We start from the raw sequence: 14,043 nt of genomic DNA, 5'->3' as shown, positions 1-14,043 counted from the left end.
CAGCCCCCTCCACTCCCTCTCCTGAGTGCCGAGCTCAGCCCCCTCCACTCCCTCTCCTGAATGCCTCGCTCAGCCCCCTCCACTCCCTCTCCTGAGTGCCTCGCTCAGCCCCCTCCACTCCCTCAGTGTTCCTCACTGTTCACCTGCAGAACACCACAGGTCATCCCTGGCAGATGTGCACAACAAGACATGACAGTTGACGTCTTTCATGTTCTGTGACGTTCTCGCTGACTTCATCATGAGCGTCAGACGTGACGTATACTTACGTCTGTCTTGTAACCTTTCCTATACGTTAGCTCCTGTCTCCGCCAGGGTTCGCTTCTTGCCACTGGATGTTACTCTTAGTTACCACAACTTGGGTGTTGTTCTTGTTCTTCTGCTGTTCTCTGTTATTCAACATTTCGTTGTATGATATGCTCGGCCCCTTCTATAACGTATGACGTCATGATATTTTGATAGAGCAAGCTAACCTCTCCCCCGCAGCCAAGCTGGACGGGGTCAAGACCTACATGAGGATGAGGCGTGTGCCAGCCCACCTGCAGGGGAAGGTCATCAAGTGGTTCGACTACCTCTGGCTCACCCAGAAGTGCTCAGACGAGGAGAAGGCTGTCAGCTGCTTACCAGGTCAGTGCCACTCACCTACTGATGACCAGGTCAGTGCCACTCACCTGCTGATGACCAGGTCAGTGCCACTCACCTACTGATGACCAGGTCAGTGCCACTCACCTACTGATGACCAGGTCAGTGCCACTCACCTGCTGATGACCAGGTCAGTGCCACTCACCTACTGATGACCAGGTCAGTGCCACTCACCTGCTGATGACCAGGTCAGTGCCACTCACCTGCTGATGACCAGGTCAGTGCCACTCACCTACTGATGACCAGGTCAGTGCCACTCACCTGCTGATGACCAGGTCAGTGCCACTCACCTGCTGATGACCAGGTCAGTGCCACTCACCTGCTGATGACCAGGTCAGTGCCACTCACCTGCTGATGACCAGGTCAGTGCCACTCACCTGCTGATGACCAGGTCAGTGCCACTCACTTGCTGATGACCAGGTCAGTGCCACTCACTTGCTGATGACCAGGTCAGTGCCACTCACCTGCTGATGACCAGGTCAGTGCCACTCACCTGCTGATGACCAGGTCAGTGCCACTCACCTGCTGATGACTAGGTCAGTGCCACTCACTTGCTGATGACCAGGTCAGTGCCACTCACTTGCTGATGACCAGGTCAGTGCCACTCACTTGCTGATGACCAGGTCAGTGCCACTCACCTACTGATGACCAGGTCAGTGCCACTCACTTGCTGATGGCCAGGTCAGTGCCACTCACCTACTGATGACCAGGTCAGTGCCACTCACCTACTGATGACCAGGTCAGTGCCACTCACCTACTGATGACCAGGTCAGTGCCACTCACCTACTGATGACCAGGTCAGTGCCACTCACCTACTGATGACCAGGTCAGTGCCACTCACCTGCTGATGACCAGGTCAGTGCCACTCACCTGCTGATGACCAGGTCAGTGCCACTCACCTACTGATGACCAGGTCAGTGCCACTCACCTACTGATGACCAGGTCAGTGCCAGTCACCTACTGATGACCAGGCCAGTGCCACTCACCTGCTGATGACCAGGTCAGTGCCACTCACCTACTGATGACCAGGTCAGTGCCAAGAGTCAGCTGTTGTCAGGTTATTGTGTATAAGTGAATTATTATCACTGATGTATTACTGCCAGATACACTCACTTTTCTATGAATATATATATATATATATATATATATATATATATATATATATATATATATATATATATATATATATATATATATATAGAGAGAGAGAGAGAGAGAGAGAGAGAGAGAGAGAGAGAGAGAGGTTCAGGGGAAGGTGGGTTATTGTCATTGGTGTATGGTGTCACCGTGGCTGTTTGATCTGTTCATTGTGAGGAGGTCAATACAAAAGCTCTGGAGAGAAAGGCGGACACTGAAGTCTTGGGGGGCGGGGAGGGGGGGACGAGAGTGGAGTCAACTGCTGTTTGCAGATGACGTAGATCTGGTGGCAGATACGACTTAGAAAGTGCAGAAGGTGAGTGTGGGAGAGTGTGTGAAAGGAGGAAGTTAAGAGTCAGTGTGAATAAAAGTAAGTTAATGAGGTTGATAAGGGAAGAGAGATAAGTTGGTTTGAACAGAGAGGAGGAGGTGGAGTGTACGTGGGCGTGGGTATGGCAGTGGGTGCAGGTGGGGCAGGAGGAGGAGGCAGGTCCTGGGTGGGTGGGAGGAGCAGTGGTCGTGTTCTGTCGTGTCACTACGTCACACTTGAGACAATTTAAGCTTTTTTTCTCTCTCTGTTTAGGCTTCTTCCTGAGAGACTGTCTCTAGCGAGTGTGAGCGAGACACAGAGACACGAGACAACATGCACAAGTCACTCCTCACCCCGGTGGGGCGTCCAGCCACCACACCTCCCCCCAGGCTCTCCCTCGGGCGAGCCCTCCCTCCACACACACACACACTCCAGCGCTGCTGCGCCGGCCCAGCTGCTCCTCCTCCTGCTGCTGCACACGACGGGCCAGAGTGGCCACCGACGCAGCACGACCGGCCAGTGGGGCACAGGATAGACAGACAGTCACGTGAGGATAGACAGACAGTCACGTGAGGATAGACAGGCAGTCACGTGAGGATAGACAGGCAGTCACGTGAGGATGTATGACGTGTGCCTGCCTCCCTCCCCCCCGAGGGACGACTCTGCCTCACTACAAAAGTTAGATGAAGAAAACTCATAACTTCTCCCCAGTGTTGACACACCATCGCACGCACGCCACCTACTTCATATATATATATATATATATATATATATATATATATATATATATATATATATATATATATATACATATATATATAGAGAGAGAGGGAGAGAGAGAGACTTTCTCCTACTTGATCGCCGTTGCCCGCGTTAGCGAGGCAGTGCCAGGAACGGACGAAGAAAGGCCACATACACTCACACTCAGTCTCTAGCTGTCATGTGTAATACACCGAAACCACAGCTTCCTATCCACATCCAGGCCCCACAGTCTTTTCTATAGTTTGCCTCAGAAACTTCACATGCCCAAGTTTAGTCCATTGACGGCACGTGGACCCCGATATACCACATCGTTCCAATTCACTCTATCCTGTGCAAGCCTTTCACCCTCCTGCAAGTTCAGGCCCCGATCACTCAAAATCATTTTCACTCCATCCTTCCACCTCCAATTTGGTCTCCCACTTCTCCTCGTTCCCTCCACCTCTGACACATATATCCTCATGGTCAATCTTTCCTCACTCATTCTCTCCATGTGACCAAACCATTTCAGAACACCCTCTTCTGCTCGCAACCACACTCTACTCATTACCACACACCTCTCTTACCCTTTCATTGCGTACTCGATCAAACCACCTCACACCACATATTGTCCTCAAACATTTCATTTCCAACATAACCACCCTCCTCCGCACACCCCTATCAATAGCCCATGCCTCGCAACCATATGATATTGCTGGAACAATTATTCCTTCAACCATACTCATATTTGCTCCCCACCACCACAGATAACGATCTCTTTCCACACATTATTCAGCGCACCCAGAACCTTTGCCCCCTCACACACCCTGTGACTCACTTCCACTTCCATGGCTCTACTCGCTGCAGCCCAAGGCAGCACTACGTCCAGTAGCAGGGAAATGTGGACTCCTATGAAGTGAGAAGCTTTCTGAAGAGACTGTACTCCGAATGATACAGTCTTGCCAAACGGTGACGAATCACTCGCGGTGTATCCTCACGCGGGCAGAGTCCGGTAACGCGACCATCATGAGAGCACAACTCTGCTCGTGGTTGGTTTGGTTAGCTGGGCCATAGGCCTATCGGCTGGCAGGGTCGTTAAGGCCGTCCACGGCAGTGCCGGTCAATACACTCGCCATCTCTGTCTACAAAAACCTTTTAGATCTTGGACGCTGCCTTAATGTTGCCTGTTCCACAGAGACACTAGACTGACGTCACAAGACTGACGTCATCCAGAAGTCTTCCTCCATCTAGGATCATAAAATATATCCCAACTTGGGCTCATCTCACAACGATACCCCCTCGCCTAGAGTCGACCCCTCACGAAGAACGGCTCCTCAAACACGGATGGAAAGACACAAGTTCGTACCTGATCAGACCTTAGTAAAGAAAGCCTTACATACAACCAAGAGCTCCAGAAACTTCAGTATATCCTGGAGTATAACCAAGAGCCTCAGTATATCCTGGAGTATAACCAAGAGCCTCAGTATAGCCTGGAGTATAACCAAGACCCCTCATGGTTGCAGCCCAGAGCCAGAGCAGCAGCGCACGACCCACCGTCTCCCACCACCACATCCAGACCAGCAGTGTGGTGATCACCCTAGCCTGGGCTGGGCGGGCAGGCGGGCAGAGCTGCCACGTAATTAATGAAGCCACTGTGTCATGAAGGCGACTGTAAACTCCTTCATAACATTAAGTAATGTGAAAGCCGCCCACGTCAACCTCCTCCTGGGCCACGATCCAGGTGGGTAACCTGAGGCTGGAACCGGAAGACCAGGAGAGTACAAACCCCAGCAGGACCTGCTGATGGAAGATCCAACCAGAGACGCCAACGTACGTACACACACACACACACACACACACACACACCAGGTCAAGCGTGTCCACATTACTTCTCGCTGCTCGTGGCTAACTGGTCCTCCAGCCGCCGTACACATCACCGTCCAGGATCGTATCCAGCGGCTTCTGCGGCAGCCAGTCGGGGGAACCGCAGCTGCAGCGGACTAATGGATTATTCCAGGAACCCAGCCAACCGTCTCCCGCACGCTGCCATTGGCCAGGCACGGAGGCTACTTTTACGTCCGCTTCTTCCGCCTGAAGACCTGCTCAGGTCTCGCTCTCCTCCCCATACCAGGACCAGACAGGTAGTGAGGCAGAGGCTGTGTGCTCCTGGCTCTCTCAAGACTCTACAACTGGTGGTTATAACCTGAGGTTGTGGGCCGTCATGACCATCGGTCGTTTGATGTAAACATCAGATAAAGTAATCCCGTTATGACATCACAAGAAAGTCCACAACATTGACTACAAAATGTATGGCAGTGGCAAGTGAGGAAGTGAACCAACCAGGAGGATAAAAGTTGAGAATATAACAACTTTAAAGTTACAGTTGTACCAGAAGGCAAGACGGAGCCTCCCACAGACAGCCGGTATAAGCATATCTATCCGTGGCCAAAGACCAGTTACTATCACTGATAATAGTGATAAGGACGGGCAATAGACGCGTACGAGGACAGCAATACACAAACCTAAGGTTAAAACTTTACAAAGTTAACGACCAGCAGCGCCAGTATGGGCTGTTGTGAGGCCAACCAACAACCACAGGATAACCTGGGAGTTGTTATCACAATATACAACATCACGTCCAGGTCACACTCCCGCCAGTACACCAGCTTTACCGAGGTAGCGCCAGGGACAGATGGAAGTGGCCTGAGTCGCTCACATCTCTATACACTACGAGGCCCCCACAGACCTTTCCATGGAGTACCCCGGACGCTTAATATCCCTGGGTTAGTCCATTGATAGCACGTCATCCCATGTATACCATATATCCACAGTTCATTCTGTCCCACATACGTCTCACACCCTCCTGAATGATCAGGTCCCAAACACTCAGACCATCTTTCTGTCCATCCTTCTGACCTTTCTACTTGTCCCCTCCACTTCTGACGTGTATATCCCCGCAGTCAACCTCTCCTCACTCATCCTCTCCATATGTCCATACCATGTAGCCATATTCTCTTTAGCTCTCTCAACCTTACTCATCTTACTACCATCTCTCTCTCTCTCTCTCTCTCTCTCTCTCTCTCTCTCTCTCTCTCTCTCTCTCTCTCTCTCTCTCTCTCTCTCTCTCTTACCCTGTATTTTCTTATTAGATCAACCCTCCTCACACAACAGATTGTCCTCAAACATTTCGTGTCCCACACTCTCACCCTCTGCCATATTTACTCATCTGTAGCCCACGCCTCGCCTCTGTACAGCAGCGTTGGGCCTGCTGTCCCCTCACACATGCCCATCTCTGCCCACACACACTATGGTCCCTCCTCACACATGTTCCTCAGTGCTCCCAGGTACACATGTATGGGACGTGGGGGATGAACAGCTGGGTCGGTCGAGGCGTCTGTCTCGCTTGAGACTGAAACTTGGGCCTCTGAGACTCATGACTGAGAACACTAACCACTGAACCACTGAGGCTCTTCTGTATGTGTGTGTGTGTGTGTGTGTGTGTGGAGGAATGTTAACACAGGTGGGGTTCGATCTTCACCCTCACCTTCCCCATGACGTGTTCCACCTCACCATCACCACTAGAACTACCCATTAAGGAGTCTCCCACTGAGGGCTGCCCCACCCCCTTATTAAGAGTTCCCCCTTTCCCCCCTTCTGGTCACCCCAGATAAGCTGAAGGCGGAGATGGCGATCCACGTGCACCTGGACACGCTCAAGCGGGTGGAGATCTTCCAGAACACCGAGGCTGGCTTCCTGTGTGAGCTGGTGCTCCACCTGCGCCCCGTCCTCTTCTCTCCCGGTGACTACATCTGTAGGAAAGGTAGGTCCTGCCACGGGGGCCCCAGGGCTCCACCACGGGGCCGGGGGCTGTACTACGGGGTGGAGGGCTCCACGCTGGGGGCTGTGCTCCGGGGTGGAAGGCTCCACCATGGGGCTGAAGGCTGTACCACGGGGCCGGGGGCTGTACCACGGGGTAGAGGGCTGTACTAAGACAAGGGGGGGGGGGGGGAAGGGGGAGTGTGTAGCAAGGTAGTGCCCTCAATATGTTATGTTATGTTCAGCATGTGTCCTACTGGAGGGTTGGTATTGTTCATAAGCCTTGTGACCTGGACCTTGTACCATACGTCTTGTGACCTGGACCTTGTACCATACGTCTTGTGACCTGGACCTTGTACCATACGTCTTGTGACCTGGACCTTGTACCATACGTCTTGTGACCTGGACCTTGTACCATACGTCTTGTGACCTGGACCTTGTACCATACGTCTTATGACCTGGGCCTTGTACCGTACGTCTTGTGACCTGGACCTTGTACCGTACGTCTTATGACCTGGGCCTTGTACCATACGTCTTGTGACCTGGACCTTGTACCGTACGTCTTGTGACCTGGACCTTGTACCGTATGTCTTGTGACCTAGGCCTTGTACCATACGTCTTGTGACCTGGGCCTTGTACCGCACGTGTTATGCGTCTTGTGACCTGGACCTTGTACCATACGTCTTGTGACCTGGGCCTTGTACCATACGTCTTGTGACTTGGACCTTGTACCGTACGTCTTATGACCTGGGCCTTGTACCATACGTCTTGTGACCTTGACCTTGTACCGTACGTCTTGTGACCTGGACCTTGTACCGTACGTCTTGTGACCTGGGCCTTGTACCATGCGTCTTGTGACCTGGACCTTGTTCCATACGTCTTGTAACCTGGACCTTGTACCATACGTCTTGTGACCTGGGCCTTGTACCGCACGTCTTGTGACCTGGACCTTGTACCGTACGTCTTGTAACCTGGACCTTGTTCCATACGTCTTGTGACCTGGGCCTTGTACCGTACGTCTTGTGACCTGGACCTTGTACCGTACGTCTTGTGACCTGGGCCTTGTACCATACGTCTTGTGACCTGGACCTTGTACCATACGTCTTGTGACCTGGACCTTGTACCGTACGTCTTGTGACCTGGGCCTTGTACCATACGTCTTGTGACCTGGACCTTGTACCATACGTCTTGTGACCTGGACCTTGTACCGTACGTCTTGTGACCTGGACCTTGTACCGTGCGTCTTGTGACCTGGGCCTTGTACCATACGTCTTGTGACCTGGACGTTGTCCCATACGTCTTGTGACCTGGGCCTTGTACCGCACGTCTCGTGACCTGGACCTTGTACCATACGTGTTGTGAACTGGACCCTGTACCATACGTCTTGTGACCTGGACCTTGTACCGTACGTCATGTGACCTGGACCTTGTACCATACGTGTTGACCCAGACGTTGTTATACAGGTATTATTCACACCATTATTATTGTACCATATTTTATATGACGCATATTGTACCATAACTATGTGACGCATATTGTACCATAACTATGTGACGCATATTGTACCGTAACTATGTGACGCATATTGTACCATAACTATGTACACAAGTTAATATTACTGTGATATTTGTACGTTGGGTTAGAACTAAAGATATGATAGGAAAATGTATTGATATATACTGTATATTACAGCATGTTGACTGTATTATGCTGTACCATATACTGTATAGTACAGCATGTTGACTGCATTATGCTGTACCATATAATGTATAGTACAGCATGTTGACTGTATTATGCTGTACCATATAGTGTATAGTACAGCATGCTGACTGTATTATGCTGTACCATATAGTGTATAGTACAGCATGTTGACTGTATTATGCTGTACCATATACTGTATAGTACAGCATGTTGACTGTATTATGCTGTACCATATAGTGTATAGTACAGCATGTTGACTGTATTATGCTGTACCATATACTGTATAGTACAGCATGTTGACTGTATTATGCTGTACCATATAGTGTATAGTACAGCATGCTGACTGTATTATGCTGTACCAAACTCCACCAATATGATCACTGCCAACATGTCTACCACACTACCACCACTGATCCCCCCCCATTACCACCACTACTAACCCCCCCCACTACCACCACTACTAACCCCCCCACTACCACCACTACTAACCCCCCCACTACCACCACTACTAACCCCCCCCACTACCACCACTACTAACCCCCCCACTACCACCACTACTAACCCCCCCCCACTACCACCACTACTAACCCCCCACCCCCCTGCCGGCAGGAGAGGTGGGCAAGGAGATGTACATCGTGAACCGTGGCAAGCTGCACGTGGTGGCTGACAACGGCAAGACCATGTTGGCAACCCTCAAGGCCGGCTCTTACTTCGGCGAGATCTCCATACTGAACATGGGCACCGCAGGTCCTCCTCATCCCTCGCTCTGTTTATATATATACATTCCTGACAGCTTTAACTCCCCTTGTATTCCACGGCAACAGATCCAGTGGACCATTCGGAGGTGGTTTTTGCCAGTGGAAGAGATGAAAAAATGGATTAATCTAGAGAGAGAGAGAGAGAGAGAGAGAGAGAGAGAGAGAGAGAGAGAGAGAGAGAGAGAGAGAGATGATGACTCAAGGAGAAATGTCTAAGTAAAGCTATGGACAAAAAAGTCACTCACTGAACGGAGGAAGAACCTTGTCCCGGGTTACCACGACTCGACTGTCTGTGTGTGATGTGTGTGTGTGTATGTGTGATGTGTGTGTGTGCGTGTGTGTGTGTGTGATGTGTCTGTATGTATGTGTGTGTGTGTGTGTGTGTGTGTGTGTGTGTGTGTGTGTGTGTGTGTGTGTGTGTGATGTGTCTGTATGTATGTGTGTGTGTGTGTGTGTGTGTGTGTGTGTGTGTGTGTGAAGCATCTTCACTACAAGTAGCAATATCTAATCTATATACTTTTATAAGTAACTCTACATTATGTCATTGTAGTAGTCATTGAATATAGTAGAAGTAACTATATCTTTTTAATATACTTGTAGAAGACTTAAGCAATTATAATCTGTACCTAGAAAAGTAACTATATCTAATTTCTGTGTTACATATCCTCTACTGCAGCGCCTCTCACAGTCCCCTCCCAGGCCCCAGGCTCCCTCTCGTCTCCCTTCCTGAGCCACACATGTGTGACCAGCGCTCGACCCAGTCACCAACACACGCACTCACACATGACAACACTTACCTCACATGTGACCTCCCTCCCCTCTCCTCCCCTCCCCGGCTGAGTGACCTTCCCACACTCCCCTCACGTTGACCTGTGGAGGTACGGGGGGGGGGGGGTGTCACGCCCTCCCCCCCCTGACCGCTGGCACACAGGTGGGACCCCCCCCCCTGCCAACACTCGGGGTCATACTTCCCCCAGCTGACCTGATATTGCCTCAGTGTTGCTCCTCCTCCTCCTCACAACCCAACCTGTCGTTATCATCACAACCATGCACACAGCTCCAGCGGTCGTGTTGTCACAACCTTAATGTAGGAAGTTAGTGTTCACCTCGTACGTCTTCGGGTAATTAAGTTTGAGGTTCTGCTGTGTTTGAGGTCATCTACCTGAGAACTTGTGTGCTACGTATGACTATGATCTTATGTTTTGTATATTTCCTTAACCCACTTGATGCCTCCAGCTGTGTCCAGCCCTCCAGCTGTGTCCAGCCCTCCAGCTGTGTCCAGCCCTCCAGCTGTGTCCAGCCCTCCAGCTGTGTCCAGCCCTCCAGCTGTGTTCAGCCCTCCAGCTGTGTCCAGCCCTCCAGCTGTGTCCAGCCCTCCAGCTGTGTCCAGCCCTCCAGCTGTGTTCAGCCCTCCAGCTGTGTTCAGCCCTCCAGCTGTGTCCAGCCCTCCAGCTGTGTGACCTCCTGCCATAGCGTGTCTTCCCCCACCTGCTCATGTCCTGTGTGAAGTGTTTATCTACGTACACCACAAGGGTTGGTTAGGCTCCCCCGGGGTGATCCCGGTACACCACAAGGGTTGGTTAGGCTCCCCCGGGGTGATCCCGGTACACCACAAGGGTTGGCTACGCTCCCCCGGGGTGATCCCGGTACACCACAAGGGTTGGCTAGGCTCCCCCGGGGTGATCCCGGTACACCACAAGGGTTGGCTAGGCTCCCCCGGGGTGATCCCGGTACACCACAAGGGTTGGCTACGCTCCCCCGGGGTGATCCCGGTACACCACAAGGGTTGGCTAGGCTCCCCCGGGGTGATCCCGGTACACCACAAGGGTTGGTTAGGCTCCCCCGGGGTGATCCCGGTACACCACAAGGGTTGGCTAGGCTCCCCCGGGGTGATCCCGATGTAGTAGAGGGTCTCCCATGTTTCCTCGATAATGACCCGGAACAAGTCGTTAAGATAACACCTTCACTATCACTAGCCTGACCCCTCACTATCACTAGCCTGGCCCCTCACTATCACTAGCCTGGCCCCTCACTATCACTAGCCTGGCCCCTCATTATCACTAGCCTGGCCTCACACTATCGCTAGCCTGGCCTCACACTATCACCAGCTTGGCCTCATACTATGACTAGCCTGGCCTTTCACTATCACCAGACTGGCCTCACATTATCACCAGCCAAGCCCCTCACTATCACCAACCTGGCCCCCTCACCATCACCAGCCTGGCCCCCCTCACCATCACCAGCCTGGCCCCCCTCACCATGACCAGCCTGACCCCCCTCACCATCACCAGCCTGGCCCCCCTCACCATCACCAGCCTGACTCCCCTCACCATCACCAGCCTGACCCCCCTCACCATCACCAGCCTGGCCCTTGATAACGTACCTCCTCCTCCTCCTGGTTCCGCCACAGGCAACAGACGGACGGCGTCAGTTCGCTCGGTCGGCTACAGTGACCTGTTCGTCCTCTCCAAGAAGGACATGTGGGATGTGCTCAAGGAGTACCCGGCCGCCAGGGTCAGACTCGAGGCCATCGCCGCCAAGAGACTGGAAAAGTACAAAAAAGCGCCGCTGGAGAAAGGTTGGTTGTGGAGGCTTGAGCCCGAGTGGGGGAGGTGATGGTGTGTGTGTGTGTGACGTGTGACACTCTCCCCCTGCCCTTGGCCACACCTCCTGCGACACAGCACAGGGCAGACCTCAGGGGCTCCAGGCTCCCACACTAGGCTCAGGACTGGTCCTCGACCTGTGTGTGTGTATACGTGAAGGCAATACAATGATATTGACACAGCAACAGACCACAGAGTCCTTCCGAGGCGGTTCGTCATGTTGCAAGAATTCTGAGACTTGTAGATATGGTGAGGTAGGAGTTGGCAGACAGAACAATGATCCATTGTGAAATAACTGGAAAGGTTTCCGGAAATAAGTCGGTGTAGACGACCGCCCTGGAGGCTTGTCTGTTGGTGAACGTGTCCACAGTGATGTTCACAATCCTCCTCCCCCCAAAAAAAGAGGTTTTCCTCATTAGATCATTTGGTCACGAGTGACGGTGAGGGATCTCAGGTTAGATCCAGCCTGAAGTAGCTCATTAGATTCAGATTATCAAAGCCTTTCATAATTTGTGATGCCCGAGTTAGATCATATCTTCATCTTTCCTTTTCTATCCGAACACAGTATCGAGCTGGGGACGCACCAGTGAAAACGTAAAGTGTAAGGATAATTTCCCTAGACTTATGTACGATAAACCCAATCTACCGAGCCGGAGATTTATTTCAACTTTATTGCTGCTGCTATGAGGTGTTTATCTGGTTTAAGGTCGCCAGAGGTCACACACACAGGTATTTTTCCACATTCACCTTTTGTAGGTTAATAGAATTCATACTGTAGCTTGCCCTCACGCTTTTATAACTGACTTTGCATTTATCGATATTGAATATCATTTGCCACCGGTTAGGCCAGTCCATCAGTTGGATGTAGTTAGTTTGAAGCTACAGATGTTCAGTTTCTCTTCTAACTTGATTTCCCAGCTTAGTATCGTCGGAGAATTTCAATTTGTTAAAATGCAGCCCAATTTTCTTTATCATTATCATTTGATATATATGATTAAGAGATCCGGTGCTAAGACTGATCCTTGTGGCACACCACTTGTTACGTCTAACCATATCTGAGGCTTGACCATCAATCATTCCTCTTTGTGTACGGCTGCCAACCAATTTCCTAACCATTGATGTACAGTCTCATAACTATCATGGGACCTGACTTTTGCTAGTAACGTCTGATGCATAACTTTATCAAATACTTTAAGAAAATCCAAATAGATGACATCATCTGTTTACTTTCATCGTACATCTTGAGGATATCATAAGAAACATTAAGCAGATTTGACGTGCGATTTGGTCACGACCATAAGTCATTCGTTTATTCAGTGGTGATCCTTCAAAATGATTGTACAATTGTTGACCTGAACGATTCTTTCCACAAGTTTACCATCTACAGACGTTAAGTTAATTGGGCGATAGTTTCCGGTCATTGACTTATGACCTTTTCCTAATATCAGCGTTACTTTAGCAAACTTCTTATCCTCTGGAACTCTTCCAGTAGCTAATGACTTACTGAAGACAGCAGGTAAGATCTTAACTGTCTCATTTCTCGCCTCTTTCGTTTTCCTCGGATAAACCTTATCTGGACCTGACGTTTTATTAACTTTCATTCCATATAATAATGTCTTCAACTGAAGTCAAAATGTTTTTCTCTCATAAGAAAAAACGCCGAGACTTAAAATTATGTATACTTTGAATTAGTGGAGACTGAGAAGATGAAATAGAAGTGTTCAAAATACTATATAGTTTCAATAATATAGAACAAGAAAATGTCTTCACATTCAGTAGAATTTCGACCAACTCAAAGTAAAAGGTGCGAAATAAAAATGCAGGAGATGTAACAGCAACATAGGGAAAGTTTGTTTTTTATATTTTACCTTCAGAGTTGTAGAATAAAATTCCTACCAGGTCTGATGAATTCAGAGACTCGGTACGTAAGGTTCAGAGCTGGACCAACACTTGAGTGATGTCTGCTCTCAGTTGAATACATGTTTCATCAAGCAGTAGCAGCAGTTCCTGGCTGAACACTGAACTCATTCTGTAATTCCGTTTCAGATTAGATCCTCCTAAGGGGGGGGGGGGGGGACCACACCAGTCACAGTAGGGAACTTATCCTCTTCACACTTTCCTGTAGAACGTCCGTGGCAGTATACTTTCTCCATACCAACTGGTGCCCCTTCACAGCTTGTTTTTCCACCTGTTGAGTAGGAGGAGGAGGTGGTAGGTGGAGGAGAGCCTTGTGCTGGACTGTGTCTACCACATATATGATTATGAGCGTAGATAGGCTCGTTGTGGACCATCTGGTCTCTTGTTATCTGCCCCTTCCACATAGACCCTTCCACTGGACCGA

The 14,043-nt window shown here is 50.4% G+C and overlaps 1 protein-coding gene across 2 annotated transcripts in view; it reads left to right on the top strand.

The window, feature by feature from the left end:
- The window catches only part of LOC139749619 (uncharacterized), a 218,801-nt gene that overhangs the window by 177,762 nt on the left and 26,996 nt on the right, over positions 1 to 14,043 (top strand). For both annotated transcript variants that reach the window (XM_071663752.1, XM_071663751.1), the window contains 4 exons: positions 484 to 624; positions 6,492 to 6,644; positions 8,951 to 9,088; positions 11,510 to 11,677. In XM_071663752.1, coding sequence (XP_071519853.1) covers positions 484 to 624; positions 6,492 to 6,644; positions 8,951 to 9,088; positions 11,510 to 11,677 — 600 coding nt within the window. The remainder of the gene's footprint in view (positions 1 to 483; positions 625 to 6,491; positions 6,645 to 8,950; positions 9,089 to 11,509; positions 11,678 to 14,043) is intronic.

This window comes from Panulirus ornatus, chromosome 7 (genome assembly GCF_036320965.1).
Source record: "Panulirus ornatus isolate Po-2019 chromosome 7, ASM3632096v1, whole genome shotgun sequence".
NCBI classification, from domain to species: Eukaryota; Metazoa; Arthropoda; class Malacostraca; order Decapoda; family Palinuridae; genus Panulirus; species Panulirus ornatus.
This window is presented reverse-complemented; position numbering and strand designations above follow the sequence as displayed.